The following is a 17,824-nucleotide window of genomic DNA, read 5'->3' on the forward strand; positions in this document are numbered from 1 at the left end:
TCATTGTGAGAGGTCTAAAAAAGCAGATACATAGCACTGCTACAAAATATTAAATGGAATATAATTACTTGTTGATTTTTGAGGGGTTTTGTTTTGTTTTAAATGCTTTGGAAGCCATTAAAATGCAGGGTAGCTGAAGGTGGATTTTAATAGCTGTCTAAGCTATTATGGATTGGAACAGTTCTTGATGGGGTCACATGATGTAGTAATAACTGGTGGGTAGAAGAGGGGTGATATTTCAACTTTTTCTCAGTGTTTTCCTAGATAGTTGTTAGATGATGAAGTTTTTTTTAAAAAAGTAAACTGACAATACTTTTTTTGTTCGCTTCCAGAAAACTGATTGGGAAGTAGCCATAAAGAGTATTAACAAAAAGAACTTGTCGAAGTCACAAATCCTACTTGGAAAAGAAATAAAAATCTTAAAGGTATGTTAATTTGCAGTGATTTTTAAAGCAGCTTTGCTTGAAAAGGAAAAGAGACTCCTGATCTAGTTCATTCCAGGTCATGGGTGGTATCACTAATTGCTCTTGTGCTGTTTCTTTGCTAGGGATCCAGGAAAAAAAAAAAAGTAAGAAAAACAGAAAAAAATACATCTTCAGTTCTGGAAATGTCTCAGAATAGGTTGCAGTTAAAAGTACTAAATTACTGTGGAACCAGTCTCTGTGCTTTGCATATTGCACGTGTGGGAGACTGTCCTTCAGGATGGCCAATATGGTACCCTTTCCCAGCAGATCATAGCTGAGGAGGAAGCATCAGTCTTTGACCTTTCTTCATTTTTTTTTGTTCCAAGTTGCCTTAAAAGCTGAAATCAGTGAGCTGACTTTAATTCCTGAAGCAGCTGCCCACTTCTGACTTGTGATAATTGCCTAAAAGCATGGTTCTAACAGAGGAAATGTAATGGAGCATCTTTCAGTTTTTCAATGTTATTTTAATTTATTTGGATGGTCATTTAGCATTCCCTGCTCTCTGAATTTTGCATCTTATTTCACACAGCTTTGCAGTGACAAGGAGTGCTGCTTTCTTCCCATGTTTCTGAGCTTCTTGAGATACATCTCTACTTCATATACTGTTTTATACATATTATATACTCATTTATTTATTATATACCAGAATTAGTGTTGGGTGTATTAGTGTACTGCAAGTACTTAAACAACAGTTTTTGGGCAGTTACAAATAATTAATGAGCTGTCCCATAAGTTTTATTTAATGTTATTGGGTTTTATTTTCTTTATATTATGAAAGTAGGGTTGATTTGAACATGGTCTAGTTGGTTACTTCACTAAGCAAGAAATTGTGTTAGAGTGGAAAATTAAATCTTGTCAGCTTTCAGTGCTCATTAGAGGATCTTGTGCTCTGGTACTTTCTGTAACAAGTCACAGACATTAAGTTCTGGAACCAAATGTTTTTATGACCTCTCAAGATATTGCCTAACTTCCTTATCCTGTAAATATTGTCTAAACAGCTGAGATTTCCTCTAAATTGCATCTGACCATCTTAAAAATATTCTCTTTGATTGTCACCAAATCAGTATTATCAGCAAATGCAATTAATAATAATAATAGTAGTAGTAATACTAATAACTTTTTTCCATAATACAAATATTTTGTTTTACAGGAACTTCAGCATGAGAACATTGTAGCTCTTTATGATGTCCAGGTAAAACATATTTTGATGCCTTTTTTTTTCATTAAAATTAATTTGTGAAAATATGAATATATATAATGTATGCCAATTAGAAGTTTTTTAATTAAGACATGGATTTATTATGAATTTATTTTGAATTAATCTGTTTTGTTGCTGTCATCAGTTTGGAATTTAGCAAAAACAAGTGGCAGCAAGAGCATCATCTTGGGGATCTGTGGGACAAAGAAATGTGGTGTTAGCCCTGTGTCACAGTGAGGAGGAACTGAAGGAAGTAAAAACCACAATCACATGTATCTGTTGCCTGTCAGAAGGACAGGATACAGTGAAAAAAGCCAAGCAGACACTTGGATCTTTTCAATTAATTTGCTTTAGATTGTCTTCCTCTCTTTATTGCCAGGGTCCTGCCTAATAAGGTGGAGTTGCTCTGCAGCCTGTCTAGGGGAGTATATTCTGCTTAGGAAATAGTTTTGTATCCTAAAGCCTGCCAGTGTTGAGCAAAGCTAAATAAGACATGAGGTAGCTCATGCAGGCATTTGTTCTGCTTGAATAAGACCTATACATTTATCTCCTGTGCTCAGTTCTGATTTTAAATACAGAGTTACACTGATGGAAAAAAAATTACTGAGAACCACCTTTGGTGGTTTTGCATAGGCAAAGCAACACAATCTAGAGATTGTGACATTCAGTCTTTCCTGTCTTTACACACTGACATGCTAAAAGCTTTTGGTTTGTGTGAATGTGTGCCTTTTGCTATAGAAATCTGTTCATGTGACATAAATTAGGTGGGCTTAGGTTTTCTAGGTCTGTGGCACACTAGTGACTTTTGGTACAAAGCTGTGATGTTCATCTAACAACTGACTGTGCATCAAAACTTCTGGGTTCAGTCTATAGACTCTGTTTTTCCTGGATCTTGACTTAAAAATTCTTAATTTTGAGTGACATTATCTGGTCTGAGAGGGAAAGTGTTGTCTGATGTGATTCTTGATGAGACCAGGTTTTCTTGAGTATTGCTAAGTGGAAATAATCTCTCAGCATCCTAAATTTAGTGCATCCAGACATCTCAAAAGCAACTGGATTTGTTGACTGAGGGTGTTGGTGTGTGAGTAAGCAGCTGAATTTCAGATTGATCATTTACACTTGTTTGTATGTGAAGGTTCCTTAGTCAACTCTGCAGCTCATCCTGGGGGTAGAGGACTGGTATTTTGATGGTTTAACATCTTAGCTTTGGAGAGACTCTTGTTCTTTTTATTTATGCAGAAGGAAAGAGACTACAGAGTCCTACAGTTGTCTATGGTTTCTTTACCTGAAGGGTTTTAAAAAACATAACTTTTAGGCTTTTCTGTTCTGCCCCAGGAAAGGGTGACAGGACTTCTTGAATGATCAGTGCTGCTGCCTTTGAGAAGGGGTTGTTGCTGCTTGTCACCAGCTATTGTGTTTAAATAAAATAAGCAGTTAAAGCAAAGAGAAGGGCAAACCTGTCCTGTACCTTGATATATTTCAAAGACATTTATAGCAAACACAAAGCTTGGCAGCAGGATGCTGCTTTTACAGGAGTTACTTTGCAAGATATGGTATAAAGAGTGTGTCACTTGCACAAATAAGCTTTTCCATTTCTGCTGTGTTTGTGACGTGGCAGACATCATTAACTTCTGTGATTACATTAATTTATAACCCAGCAAGAATGAACACTATGCAAGGCATTCACATGTCTAGCAGGCTGTTACGCCTACCAATTTTCTTTAGCATTTCATGTTCTAGCATGTGCTGCCCCTTTTGTTTGCCAGGGTATTGTGAACACAGTGCTACAGTCCAGCAGATAAGACTTAAGGATTTCAAGCTATTTCTTAGTTTACAGAAGCTATTTTTTTTCTTCAGTGCTGGAGCCAGTGGAGTCTGTGTCACAGTAGGAAGTTCTCAGTGTGAACAGAAGTCTGTTTTATTTTTGTAATTTTGTTGGGCTAAAGCTTTTCTTAACCTTAGACAGTTTGAAATAAGAAAATGCTCCTGTTTCAGATGCAGTTTGACAGATCATGTAGCTTAATAAACCAATGATCTGACTGTTGCTTTGAGTTTTCAGATAGAAAAGATGGTGTGCAATGAAAGTGGCAAAACAAAGTGAAAAAAGTGTAAATTGATTGTGATCAAGGGTAAATATTTTCACATCTCAGAATATTAAATTAATGGCAGTACTTTGAGATTAAAGCTGTATCCCTGCATAGCAATTTGGAATGCATCTTTCAAGAATGAATGTACAGTTATTATTTTATATATTGCAAAAAGCTAAATTTGGATTGATTTTCAGGAAGTAGTTAGGTTCCTTCTCCTTCATGTCTCTTCATTTATGGTTGTTCCTATTACATGACCACTCACACAAGTCAGCATACCAGAAATAGACACACCATGAAGGTTTTAATTAAATCCAAGAAGAACTTGTGGACCATTCTGCTGATCATGCATGAACATTTTCAGATCTTCTCCACTGCTGATCCTTCATCTCCTGTGAATCCCATTTTGGTATGTTATTACTGTGTCTGAAGTTCAATTACTAGAAGTGCCCATTCATCTGGAGCCACACCCCAGTGAACTGGTGTGTGCTAATGGTGGCATAAAAATGTTTTGTTCTGCAGCCAGCAGGATAATTGTGCTTGATTTCTGTGAGGTGGACATGCAGCTCTGGCAGGTTTGAGCTGCAGATAAGAATTTTATGTAAGTAGAGCACTCCACTGCTATTGGTGCCACCTCAGAGGGCTGGGGAGCTCACACCCCAGAGTGTGGAAGCCATGGTGCTGAGGCAACTTGGAGAGATACTTAAATAAAAACCCTCCATCTCTGAGAGACAAATGTTTTTCAGCAGTAGGGCTCTGAAAAGTAGCTCACCTCTAAAAGTGAAATGAATTTTTTTGTGAAATGCTTAAAAAACTCACATAAAATAGATGGATAGTGAGAGAGACATTGTCACTTATCTTCTTGGGCAAGTGTTTGATTGTCTGTCATTCAAGAATGAAAAAACTCCCAAATCTTGGAATGGTTTAAGGATACAACTGTTTTCCTGTGGTGGTGCTGTGGGATGTCATTCATCCTGCAAATAAAGATCAATCTTGGATCCTGTTAATTGGGGAAGTGGAGCCACTGTTTCTCAAAAGCAAAGGGAGTCTAAAATAACCCCTAACTCACCAGCATAAAATACACTGAGATCCTTGGATAAAGTATTCCACTGAAGTATGAAGGTATCAGTAAGTTATTTGTAATGTTCTATGTTTAGGGCATGAATTTACAGTTTTGTGCAGTTCATGATCCCAAGTGTGTACTGAGTAGAACTAATCTCTTACACAGTGCCAGACAGTGCCTGTTTTAGCAAATAATTTAATTCAAAACCTCACTAGAATGTCAGCCCTCAGAATGAAAGCCTGTAATGTATCGTGGAGATGGCATTTTAGGAGAGTGAATTAATGTCCTCACTGTATGGAGTCTGAAGTTTGCTATTTGAGCAGTAGTTTAGGGAGAACTATTTTCTAGAGTGTTATTGTAGAAACAGTATCTGGATAAAAATTGTTTCTTGTCTTAGCTTGTTGGTACAGAGCAGACAAAAACCTGCAGCTGCTTCTGCTGTCCTTGGAAGCAGAGAAAGGCAGTGGGAATGGAGCCAGAGATCCTTCTGGTTCCTACAGCTCAGCTTTGCTTGTACACAGAGCCTGGGAGTTCTTACTAGGGGTGCTGAGGGGGGAACTGTTGTTTTAGCAGCAGGAATTAAAGACCTCTGGTTTACCCAAGGACTCCAGTTGCTCTTGTACTGTTGCATGTATTTCTTGAGATATTTGCTCCAGGCATCCTGTGTCTACTTCTGATCTCAGTGTCTCACAGCTTTCATTGCCTCCACACTCCCAGCAGAACAGGGGATGTCTCAACATCTTTATTTTTGTCCCCACAGCTGCTTGCTTAAGGCCTTTGTGTTTGTCAATACCCATCCTCTGTGTCTTTGTAGAAGTAATCATATGAGAACATGATGTTCAAATAAAAAAATAAAATCCTGCCCTGTAGCAGTGTAAAAGTTTTGGTACACTACCTGGCAGCAGATGTCAGCTGAAAGGTTGGTTATGACAGTGCAGGAATGATGCCACTGTAGATGCTGGAGGTTGGGGATAACCAGGATTAGAATTTGTTGTGGCCCACAGAGCCAAAGAGTTTGAGTTACTACACAGGCCTTAGCTTACCTGCTGTGCCTAGATCTTGTAATTTGAATTTCAGAACTGTTTCAGAAGAGTTACTACACAGTCTTTTGCTTACCTGCTGTGTGTGGACACTGTAATTTGAATTTCAGAACTCTTTCACACAATTTTTTAGTACACAAGTGTGCTGAACCTTTGTGCTGAGAGCAGCCCCTTTCCCCACCTCCCATATATTGGTAAAATACAACATTTCACTAACAGCAAATGGATGATCCAGTTCTTGTGGTGCATTTCTCCATGGCTGATTGCTCTTTTATGTGAATAATTGGCAGTATGCACCCTATTTGAATCCTACAGGCACATGTCAAGTGACATTTAGTCTGAGATTTAACATTTTGTCAGAATTAGCAAATGTTCAGTCCTTTAGGTGATAGGAGCTGAACACAGAATTTGCTGCTGGTTGCACTCACAAAGTAAATCAAGAATGTAATGCAGAGAGAAACAGCCTTTAAAATATCTGGACCTGTCCTTTTCCATTGTATCATTAGAATTTTTGCCAAATGTATTTAAAGCAATTTAAAAAAAAAAGTGTTTCCTGGCCAAAAAAAATTATATCCAATATAGCACAAATGATCATAGCAGAAAATTAATCAGATAACAGCAGTGTACAAGCTGTCAGGTTAACTCTCCTGCTTTGGGGACTCTCATCATAAACTGCAATGAAGTAAAATCTACAGACTGAAAGCAAAAAGAGTAACTATTTGCCACAGTTTCTGCTTTGGGAACTTACTAAACTCCTTGCAGACCTTCAGCTTGCTCTAAAGGAGGACTTGTGAACCGAAATGAAATCTAGGGAATGTTTCTGCCAGTACTCCAGAGATCTAGCAACAGCTCTTGGAAGTAACCATGGGTGTTTTGACTTCTTTTTCAATTAATGTTTTTTTAAATGGAGTTACTGTGCTGAGACTGTGATTCAGGTTGGAATTTTGCATCTCCCAAGACAACTGGTGAAAGCTTAGATTAAAACATACCAAGTTTTGGCAAATATGTTGCCTCTTAACCTCTTTCTCTTAGATTTATCTCTTTGCCTTTCAGAATTGTAAATTGGTTTCCTATTAACTTTTGCTTGTGAGTAAAACTTAGATTCAGAATAAAAAGGAGCAGAAGTAGGTTTTTATCAAGGAAACTTTCAGCAGCAAAGCAAGGATTGCTGGGCAAAACTGGTAACTGTTGCAACACAGCAGATATTTGTTTTGCTTATTTATCTAGGTAGAAGTGTAGGTCAGAACAACTCCAGCTGCACTAATTTTGTGATCTGTACATCAGTGCAAATTGTTGAAAGCTTTGTTATCTGTTTCAAGAGGCAGTTTAAAATAACTTGCTAGATCAGCTTTATTCCTGAATGTTAGATCTGAAACATGCTGGTTTTCTAATCTTTCCATTTTGAGCACTTGCTCTGCGTAGTGAGTCAACAGAAATCACAAGTCTGGGGAATGTTGATAGGGAGAGCTTTATTGTTCAGTAAAATAATTTAGAAGGACAAAATGTGTCTTCCAGAACTGTCTTGTCTATTCTGAATGTAGTCCCAAAATGGAGATCACATTCCCAGTCAGGCTGGCCAAGAACTGTAAGGCAAAATTTGAGCAACTCTGAAGGGTGGAACACATTCAGCTATTTTGAACTAAAACTTGTGTTGGTGGGATATTGAAAAGCATTTGGTTATGAGTTCAAGTTGGGACAAGTTGTGGCTGGGGAGGTTGGTATCAGTTCTGTGCAAACTGTTACTTCCTCACTATGAATTGGAGAGGACTTTTGAGTCTGGGAAAATGTTTTTGTGGAATCTTTAATTTGCTCTGCTGATTTATTAAAACAGGATTTTCCAGGCTAGATTAAGGAAACATGCTCTCCTTCTTTCTATGACTTTACTTGGTGACTTGTTATTTTTTCATCAAGAATATTAATTTAAAAAAAAAAAAAAAGAGTAATTCTATTAGAGGGCAGTCCAGTATGGTCTGCAGAAATTACTTTCTGAACAGGTGAGGGCTGGTACAACAGGGCAAATCATCAGCTCTGTGTTTCTGAAGAGAGCAGTTCATTTGAGAGGACTTTGTTTCCAAGGGAATCCAGCAAACGTTTCCTCTTGGTTCTGTGATGAATAAATGTCTGTCATGAGCTGAGCATTACATGCTGCCATAAGCTGCTGGTTTAGTGCAGTGGAGGCTCTGACGCTGTGGAACATCTTTGTGATTCATGGGATTGCAATGCTGGGTGGAAATCCAGGAGCTGAGCTGCTCTCTTGTCACTGCAGAATGGACTTTCCGTGCTTCTTAGCTGGGTTGTTCTTTTCCACATCACAGTTGTCCTTTAAGTGAAGTGATCCTCAGCTGGTACAATTTTCAGTTTGATAGATTGGGATCTCAGTGTTGCTGTTTGGCATCTTTGGGATTCCTAAAAGACAGCTTCTGTCTTGGAAGGTGCTGTTGCAAAGGAACAATACAAAAAGGAACAATTACGTACTTTGAGTAATTTGCAAAGCAAGTAATTACTAATGGGTTTTTTTTCTTTGCTGTATGCACTGAGGTTTTGAGGTGTTTATAGGAATGTAAATTATGGTTCATGTCAGCCACAGCTATTGCAGAGACACTGAACAATTGGGACATCCTGAAATGTGATCTGTTGCTGCTTTAATATTCTATATTGGTTGGAGTTTGCCTGCAATTCCCAACAGATTTGACTCATGCTCCTAGAAACTTGCTTTCTTTGAAGCTAATTTCCAAATGTAAACAAATCTGCAAAATGTGCTTGATGTTTCAGGCTGGAAAGAACCTCAAATACATTTCTGTAACACAGACATGAGTGACTAAATGCTTCCCAAAAGTGAAGCAGGCTAATACAGCCTTGGATTAACCTTAAACCAGGCAGTTCATCTTGAACTGTAATTATTACCATTACCTGTAGTTTTCTGGATGTCTGTGATGGGTTGGCTTTGATGGGTTTTGCCATCTCTGAGCTCTGTGCTGTGTGTGGTACTTAGGGCTGTTGTTTTCTCTAGCCTGGGTCCATGGGCCTGTTTTTGCTTTTATGTCTCTTTTTTAAGCTTTCTAACATAAGCTGTTAGTGAATGCTTGACAATGGCACCCTGGTGGTAATTCTTGCCAGAGTGGTCAAACTGAACATCTGCTGAAGTTTCAGTGCAAGCACAGAGGAAGGTGGCTGAGCTCAGTGTTTATTTTGCTGTGCAATGTCCCTTTTGACTTTCTTGTGACACTGTTTAGCAGAATTTAGTCAGACTGTCTGCAGCCCCACTTCCCACTGGGGCGTGTGCCTGGCCTTGTCTGGTGCCATCTCACTTTTTTCCTTCAGCTGTCTTAAAAAACATATTTTCCCTCAATCTGTCAGCCCTTGTTTATTTTTAAAGAGAAAGGGAGGTAACACACTGTGTAACTAAAAGCATCATCCTGTTTACTGTACACTTCCCTTAGTTTCTTTCCAGTTCTCTTTGTGTTCTTTCCTTTCAATCTTAATCAGCTCAGAGGAAGAAAAAAATACTTTTACTTTATAAAAACTCAGAATTTTCAACTTTGTAGGCCCAACAGAATTGTCTTATGCAGGAGGCTGTGGAAGAAAATGTTGATTATTAGCACAGACAGGTCAGGCCTTCTTCCCTCATACAAAAAAAATGTTTGGGAAAAGGGTGAGTGTTTTTGTTACAGTGAGGTTTAACCACAGATTTATTTTTTCAACTGGATTTGTGGAGTGTGTAGATAATTTACAGTAGAAGTTAGGCAATCTGTCTTTCAGGAACTTTTCCCCAGTTACAAGAGAGGGAATTCAGGTTGCAGATAGGTCATGGGAGGTCAGAGCTTTGGAAAATCTGAGGAGGAGGGACACAGCTCCCAGCTCTGCCATGAGGAGCATGGCAGGGATGTGTTTCTGCCAAAGGCTCACTCAGGGAGACACTTCATGGAAATGTTGCCTCATGGTTTTATGTTTTTACATGTGAAAATATTTTTGGAAATGTAAAATATCTCATAGTGGAGTGACTTTAAGGTATCTCAGTGATTGAAAAATCCCATGTTACACTTGGTTAATACAGGTACAGACTTGATCTTCTCCTATTCTTAAATCATTTTTATTCTCCTCTTTTAGGAAATGCCCAATTCTGTCTTTTTGGTCATGGAGGTATGTGTTAACATGTATGTTTCTGGTTGATTTTAAAGACTTTCAGACAAAACTATTCCTTTGAACAGCTGCAAACTAACAATGGCTTGCTTAACCAAACAATTTTGAAAAGTAAATTATGAATTTTCTATGCCCCACTAAATTTATCAGCACTGTTTGTTTCATAAATTATTCAGTTTCATGTTATGATACTGTAAGTATTGATAAAGTGTGACACCTCAAATTATGAATTCCAAATAACTAACAAAACAATTTTACGACAAACACCTTGGAAAGATCTAATTTTCATTAAAATATTACAAGTAGAAATAATGTAGCAGGTGTTTCCAGTGCTTGTATTTTGAATAAAACCCTTTGTTTTTAACAGTACTGCAATGGTGGGGACTTGGCAGATTACTTACAAGGTAATTGATTACTGTATTTCCCTATTATTTTGCTTTATGTGTTTATATTCTGTATTCCTGACAACCATTGGTGTTTCTCTGAGTTTTTTTGCTTGAGCTTTAATTATGGGTGAATGCAATAATACACAGAAAATGCTTTTTTTTTTTTTTTTTTTTGCCACAACTGAACGTAACATTCCCTTATTTGTCAGTGAGGAAGAAGCTTTAGTTAACCATAAGTAACATGCTGAAAAAATGTGTGGGTTTGTATTCCTAAAGCTGCATTTTGGGGGCTGTTCCCAGTGTTTTGATTGCACCTGTTCTTCTTTTCTGAGATGTGGACTTAAAAACACTGATTTACTTATATAATAATGCTCTGAAGAAAGAGGCAGTGCTGGATTAGGAGAGATTTTCCATGATTCTGCCCAAAGTGAGGACAGAATTTACAGAATCATGACAAATGGATTCCTATTACAACCAAGATTTTGAGCAGAGATGTTAATCTTCATATTTTTCATGATGAAAATATTCTACTTGCCCTTGTATCTCAGCGTGTTGAAGGAATCTTTTTTGTGCACAGCTATTGTTATGGTAACTGTGTGTATTAAAAGCCTAATTCACTTGCCATTAAAACCTTTGGAAAGACTCAGTGAGATCCAGCTCCTGTGTTCAGTGCTTTTTTGGGCTGCAGAATGAGATAATACCTTCAGAAGAGACTTTTAAAAGTACATCTCCTCTTTTTTTTCAAAGTAAGTTTTATCATGGATGAAATTTCTGTGCAGAGTGGTTCTCAGCATCCCCATAATCATTTGTTTAAAGAACAAGTTTTATGGCTTCAGGTTTTAACATGATTGTTGGATGCACTTAATGTGAAGTTCTTTTATTTTCTTGCCTCTGTTGCCTTTTTAGCCAGTTTAGGATTTAATGGTGATGGAAAAGTTTTACAACTGTGATGCTACCAAGTTGAATAAACTACCAGAAAAACACGATTCAGAGTTCTGTAGCTGCTCTAAAACAATATGATATCTACATTGTTGAAAATATTTACATTTGTAGAAAAACACTGGGGACTGGATCATGTTTTCAGCTGATCACTGTGAAGTTTATTGCTTTTACCTAAAGATATTGATATTTACTCTCCTGTGTGCATCACTGGCAGCTAAGGGGACTCTCAGTGAGGACACCATCCGAGTGTTCCTGCAGCAGATTGCAGCAGCCATGCGCATCCTGCACAGCAAAGGCATCATCCACAGGGACCTCAAACCCCAGAACATTCTCTTGTCCTACGCCAGCCGGCGGAAATCCAGTGTCAGTGGCATACGCATCAAAATAGGTACATTTTCTCTGACTGGAGGGGTAAACCAGCGCTGTTGGGTTGTTTCCCTCCTCAGAAATGTCTCTCTAGTTCAAGTACTGGATATGGAGTGTATTCAATTGATGCAAATCAGACATCAAGTCAAGAATGATGAGCTTCATGCTGTGCTGCATTCTCAGGATAAAAAAAGATTGAATCATAAAGACCTTTTTGATTAAATCTGCAGGACAAATCTATTTAGCTGATGTTTCTAGTACTAAAATATTTTAATTGGGCATAAATCTAACTTTTGAAACTTGAAGTAGCCTTTTACCCATTTCAAAACTCTGTGTATGCAAGACTCCAGCTGCAGTTCCAGAGATCCTCCTATGGGTTGAGAGGTTCAGAAATGAAGGTTATGACCTATTTTTGGCATAGCAGAAGGGGGGTTTGGCCTTGTAACAGGGGAGAGATGGCAAATACTCGGGGTACTACCAGACACCTCTGCAGAGGCTACTTCAGGAGTTTTAATCACTCCTTGTTGTCTGTTTTAAAACAACTTTGTTTTTAAGAAGTTCTTTCCTGTGCTTTTGCTCAAAAATTGCACAGGGGAGACAAAACTTCTTCCCTTGCTGTCCTTCCTTGATAGCTTCAGATGCTTTTGCCTGCATGGAAAATTTAGGCACCTGAAACTTGACTTCTTCAACTTGTACCTGATGTGATTTCACTGCAGGCAGATTGTATATTCATCACTCTTAATGAGCCATTTATATTTAGCCAGTGACTTTAATCCTTTCCTGCTGATGCCAGACAGGCTGTTCTGCAGCTGGGGAGGTGCCTGAGCAGCAGTTTGTGCAAATGATGTCACTGCTGCTTCTTGGCTTGCTCATTTGAAAGATAATACATTATTCTTTTAGCATGACAAAGATTCTACTATTCCATGTAGCTGGCTGGGTATTAAATCTGTCTTTTTTTAATCCCACTGTTAATTGTGGCAGGTTTCACTCAGAGACAGGTGATTTCTAGACTGTAAAAATTTGGAAATGATCTTTCTCTTCATTGACCAAGGTTGTTCTTTACACAGCTGACTTTGGGTTTGCTCGTTATCTGCACAGCAACATGATGGCTGCAACTCTGTGTGGTTCCCCTATGTACATGGTAAGGGATATTTCACATTATCTTGCTTATCTCAAACATTCTCCTGCCAGAACAAAATAATTGAGTGCTTGCAGATTGGCAAATGCCTCATGATGCTTTATGAGGATCAGGGACAGAGTGCAGTTCCCCTTTCCATAGTTTTACTACCCTTTTATTCCCCTTGGGATCTGGAGATCGTGATTGTTAAAATCAGAGAGACATGAAACATTTCGTAGTGGTTCTTTGTCAAAGGAAGAACTGCTGAAGACAATAACACTTCCCTCTTCTTCCCAAACATGCCAAATGCTTGGATGCTTTCTTCAGCTTTTTTGTGGTTTTGAAACACAGCTTTCATTTTAGATGGAGATGGTACCTCTCGAGCCATGTGATGCACATGAAAATGTTAATTTTCTCTTACATTAAAGTGGTTAATACTGCTATGGCACTAGATTCATATTGCTTTGGCTTTCCTTTCTCTGTTTTCCCTTCTGAGACTTTGCTGTTCTTTCCAGGCCCCTGAAGTGATTATGTCTCAACACTACGATGCTAAAGCAGACCTGTGGAGCATAGGAACCGTGATTTATCAGTGTCTTGTTGGAAAACCACCTTTTCAGGTAACTCTCTCTTTCCTTTTCCCTCTTCTCAGTCTGAAGTACGTTCCTGGGGGTATTGCTTCTACTTAGGAAAGCAGAAGAAAGTGGTGTCTGAGTGTTGCTGCTACAAAGGCTTAAGAGTACCAAGGGAGAAGTTGTTTATGCTTAGTCTGCATGATGAGTGTGTTTAATCCAGAGGAAATACATAAATAAAGATCTGCAGTGCTCTGCTTGGTGTTTTCTCCTTTAATGCCCATATGCAAAAGTCTCCTCTTTGTGTATGTGTGCTTAGGTACAAAAGCTATTTCCTCCATGAAGCCAAGCTTTAATTAATGTACATTTTTATTTGACAGGCCAATAGTCCTCAAGATTTGAGAATGTTTTATGAAAAGAACAGGAATTTGATTCCTAGGTATGTCACCATGGCCTTTCCTGTCACTTATACTTGTTGATTGAACACTTTTTCATCTTATGGAATGCCTGGGATTCATAAAAATATTTGCTGTTGCTATCTTAGCAAGGATGTAGTGTGATACCAGTGTTGCATCTTGCCTTCATTGTACCTAGCTGAAACTAAATGAACTAAGGCTGTAAAGTACAGATAGTGATGACTTAGGGACGTGGCAGAATGCTGATTTCCTGAAAGTCAATGTGCTATGCATTATTCAGTGCATTCATTACATGTAATGGATGTTTTACTTCTTCTTGTGTGCAGTATTCCCAGGGAAACATCAGCTTACCTGGCTGACCTGCTGTTGGGTTTGCTTCAGAGGAACCAAAAGGATAGAATGGACTTTGGTATGTATTTCTTTTTCCCTCTTGCTCGTTTGACTTTCCGTGTTAGTTGTATTCGTGTGACCCGAATAATTATCTTGACCTTTTGTCCACAGCCAATTACATGGGAAGTGGTTTTTTTCTTCTGTTTTCATAGAGAAGGCAGAGTAGCTAAAACAAACCACTGGATAACTACTGTCAGTATTAAGTGATGCACATAAATCATGACTTTGTTTTTGAGTAGTGAAATATAAATCAGTTTAATGCTTTCAATTGTGCCCTTTCCTTCAAGGGTTTACTGCTATAGCTTAAATTTCATGTTGAAGTCTTATTTCTGTTACTTTAACTAGTGTTTTGGTATCAGACTGGGAGCAGACATTTCTGATCTCCATGTACTGGAAGAACCCACTTTGGAAACACATTATTGAAAAGTTACATCTTGATTAAATCTTTTTAGCTGTATCTTGTATGTCATGATATTCATGCTGCTTATTTAAATTCTATAGCACTACTTGTTAATGCAGTTTTATCATAGCTGCCAGGAAATGTTCATCTTAAAATTTTAGTTCAGATCCAGGAAAAGCTCACAATCATTGGGTAGAATGTCACAAATTTTATTGAGAGTATAAGAGATCAGTATATAAATCTCTACATGTAGGAGAAATAATACATCACAAACATGGACTGTGAGTAACTGATTGCACTCTGCACTCTGGGTGTGCTGATCCCTACAGTTTCTTCAAACACGGGAAATTCAATGTATCACTTGTGGTGGTGGGAGAAAGTGTTTGTGCTTCGAAAGAAAAATAGAAAGCAGAATAGCAGTGATGAAAGTCATGTTTTCCTTGGCTGAGCCACTTAAAGGGCCTCAAAGGGGCTGCTCTGGAATGTGCTTAGCAAAGGGAGTGAAAGGGAGAGTTTATAACAGAGCCCAGTCGCCTGTTGTTAAAGTAAAAATAGCACTGGAAATGTTGTTGATCTGAGCAATATAAAGTAGAACAGCAGGTGTTGTACAAAAGCTGGAGAGCACCTGATCCCTGTGTTAAAGTTAATAATTACATTGTTCAGGCATTACAGCTGGATTCCTTCCCTTATCAGGCCATGGAGAAAAGTGTTGCTGAAGGAAGAGAGATACTGCAGGCCTCAGATTCTTTCTCTTTTTTTTTTTCTCCATGTTATTTGCTTATGTCTGAGGCACAGCATTGTTTTTCCTCCAGTGTTAGGACATTAAAGTTCACCCAGCTCAGCAGCTGGCTCCCACCAACCCTCAAATTCCCTGAACCAGCGGAACACTGCTCCTTGCAGAACAAAACTTTCCATGTAGCCTGGTGGCCAACTGGTTATGCTCAATTAAAAGTGCCTCAGCACGTCCATTTATAACAAAAACAAAGTATTTCTGACGTAACAACAGTTATTTCACTGAGGAAATTGTTAAAGAAATGGTGTTTAATTCTGGTTTATGCCATGAGCTGGCTGCACAGGTCATGTTCTGCTGTTGGGAAGTGGAATGGAGAATGGTTCTGCTGGGATATTTTATTTTTTTTTTGCCAGATAAGGTGTTGCATTAATGGCTTCAAAAATAAATGTCAGTCCTTGGGAAAGGCAGAGCTGAGAATACTTTCAGTATCTGATCTGAAAAATGCTCACCGTTTTGAAAAGCAGACTCAAACTGAATTACTACCACAGAGAACATAATTTCCTCAGCAGTATAGGGAGGTTTCCTTGTGTACATGGCTTTAAGTGCAGTCACAAGATGTCTTCTAGTGATTCAGTCTGATTAGCCTTGCTGACTGATATTTGAAGTTATTCAATTGATTCTTGTTTCCTTTCCAAACTCTGTAGCAGCACATACCATAGAAAGCTTTAATCTTTTATAAGCTCTTCACCCTCTGGCTGTGCAGTGTTGATTCTGGGAAGGCAACCATTTATCACCATCTGCAACCCAGTCTGTAAATTCTGTCATTTGTACATCTACTCACAATGGTGGTTGTTTCTTGTTCTACAGAAGCGTTTTTCAACCACCCTTTCCTGGATCACGTTTCAACAGTGAAAAAATGTAAGTAGTTGGTTTGGGGTTTTTGGGATTTTTTTTTTTCACTTTTTTTTCACTTATTTGTGTGAATGATGAATGTTGCGAGCTGGGAGGGAGAAGGATCTGCCAAATATCACACCAAGTGTTTATGAGACATTTTCCTCAGCCTGCCTGTTGTTGTGCTCTGTTATGAGCCTGAGTGTTGAATCCTTTCTTGTATTATGCCAGACTGAAATGTGATACTTAATTACTTGTTCTTTTGACGTTTGCACTGAACTTAAATACCCTCGTGTGATTGAGGATGTGCTGTTCTTATAACTTGTGTAAGGGCTTATGAATGAGAAGCAGTGAGGAAATTTGTTTGAAATTCAGCCTTTTGAAGTCTTATTCCCTTTTTTTTCCCCCCCTCTGGGTTTTTCTCTTCTAGCTTGTCCTGTACCAGTGCCCACATATCCAGGCTCAGTCTCTGGCAGTTCCTGTGGTAGCTCTCCTTGTCGCTTTGCTTCTCCTCCAGTAAGTTCTGTGTTACACAACATCCTCTGAAAAATACTAACTGTAATGTTTAGACAAGAATTCATGAATTTTTAAAATCTTTTAATACTTGAACACTGTAAACTGTCATGTTTAGGAGCAAAGAGTAAGGAACACCCCTGTGTTTTCCTTAAATGCCATTAACACTTTGGTGCTCTCTTGCTCCTTGTGCTGGATCTTTTTTTTGTGTTGGAGGTTTTTGTTGTTAGTTTTGGTTAAGGTAAAAAAAAATACATACAAATATCAAATGCTGGAGCAGCAAATTTTAGATATTCTGGTATGGTTTACAGTGTAATGCCTGTTACAGATAAATTTTGAATTGGCCCTTTTGGCTAAGGCTTCTTGTTACAAACCGGTGACTTCAGTTTTATGTGACATTTGGAAAAGGTACATCTGTATCACCAGGAATGATTGAATAAATCACAGTTGTTAAACTCACAGCCTAATCAGTATAAAACTGACACTACAGGGTTATCCAGTATTTGAAATGTAATAGTTCAAAAGCATTTCTGCTTTCTGAATCTGGATTTATAATGGGTATTTTTAACTTTCTTTTTCCCACCATTCCCCTCCAGTCTCTGCCAGATATGCAGCACATTCAAGAAGAAAATTTGTCTTCCCCTCCACTGGGTCCTCCTAACTATCTTCAAGTCTCTAAAGACTCTGCCAGTACCAGTAGCAAGAACTCCTCTTGTGACACAGATGACTTTGTTCTTGTCCCACACAATATCTCTTCAGACCATTCATGTAAGAACCTTCCTTATTTTTGCATCTCAACCCAATTTTTGTTCATAAGACACTTCTACTTCCTGTTGTTCTTTGGCCCTCTTTGCTCTAAATGTGTCTGAATTCAAACTGAAATTAATTTATGTAGTTTAATTCCTCTTTGGAAGGAAACTCTTTGGTACTGCATGTCCATCTGGGACATTTTCATCTTCAGCTGAGCAGCCAAATATGCAATAGGGGTGGTTTAAAGTTATGGAAAATAGTGAGGCTTGGCAGTAGAAGAGATTCAGTTGTAAACACCTGCTGATAAAAGACCCAAGGATTCTCTTGGAATTCTTTGTGGAAGCAGGCACTTTGTTTCC

The 17,824-nt window shown here is 38.4% G+C and overlaps 1 protein-coding gene across 1 annotated transcript in view; it reads left to right on the top strand.

Annotated features, from left to right (window-relative positions):
* ULK2 (unc-51 like autophagy activating kinase 2) overlaps positions 1 to 17,824 on the top strand; it is a 36,199-nt gene that overhangs the window by 1,573 nt on the left and 16,802 nt on the right. Inside the window, exons 2-13 of the mRNA XM_015646239.3 lie at positions 333 to 425; positions 1,615 to 1,656; positions 9,960 to 9,992; positions 10,360 to 10,396; positions 11,535 to 11,708; positions 12,754 to 12,827; positions 13,319 to 13,420; positions 13,753 to 13,811; positions 14,115 to 14,197; positions 16,179 to 16,229; positions 16,633 to 16,718; positions 17,312 to 17,483. Coding sequence (XP_015501725.1) covers positions 333 to 425; positions 1,615 to 1,656; positions 9,960 to 9,992; positions 10,360 to 10,396; positions 11,535 to 11,708; positions 12,754 to 12,827; positions 13,319 to 13,420; positions 13,753 to 13,811; positions 14,115 to 14,197; positions 16,179 to 16,229; positions 16,633 to 16,718; positions 17,312 to 17,483 — 1,006 coding nt within the window. The remainder of the gene's footprint in view (positions 1 to 332; positions 426 to 1,614; positions 1,657 to 9,959; positions 9,993 to 10,359; positions 10,397 to 11,534; positions 11,709 to 12,753; positions 12,828 to 13,318; positions 13,421 to 13,752; positions 13,812 to 14,114; positions 14,198 to 16,178; positions 16,230 to 16,632; positions 16,719 to 17,311; positions 17,484 to 17,824) is intronic.

The sequence above is a fragment of the Parus major genome, chromosome 19 (assembly GCF_001522545.3).
Source record: "Parus major isolate Abel chromosome 19, Parus_major1.1, whole genome shotgun sequence".
Taxonomy (NCBI): Eukaryota; Metazoa; Chordata; class Aves; order Passeriformes; family Paridae; genus Parus; species Parus major.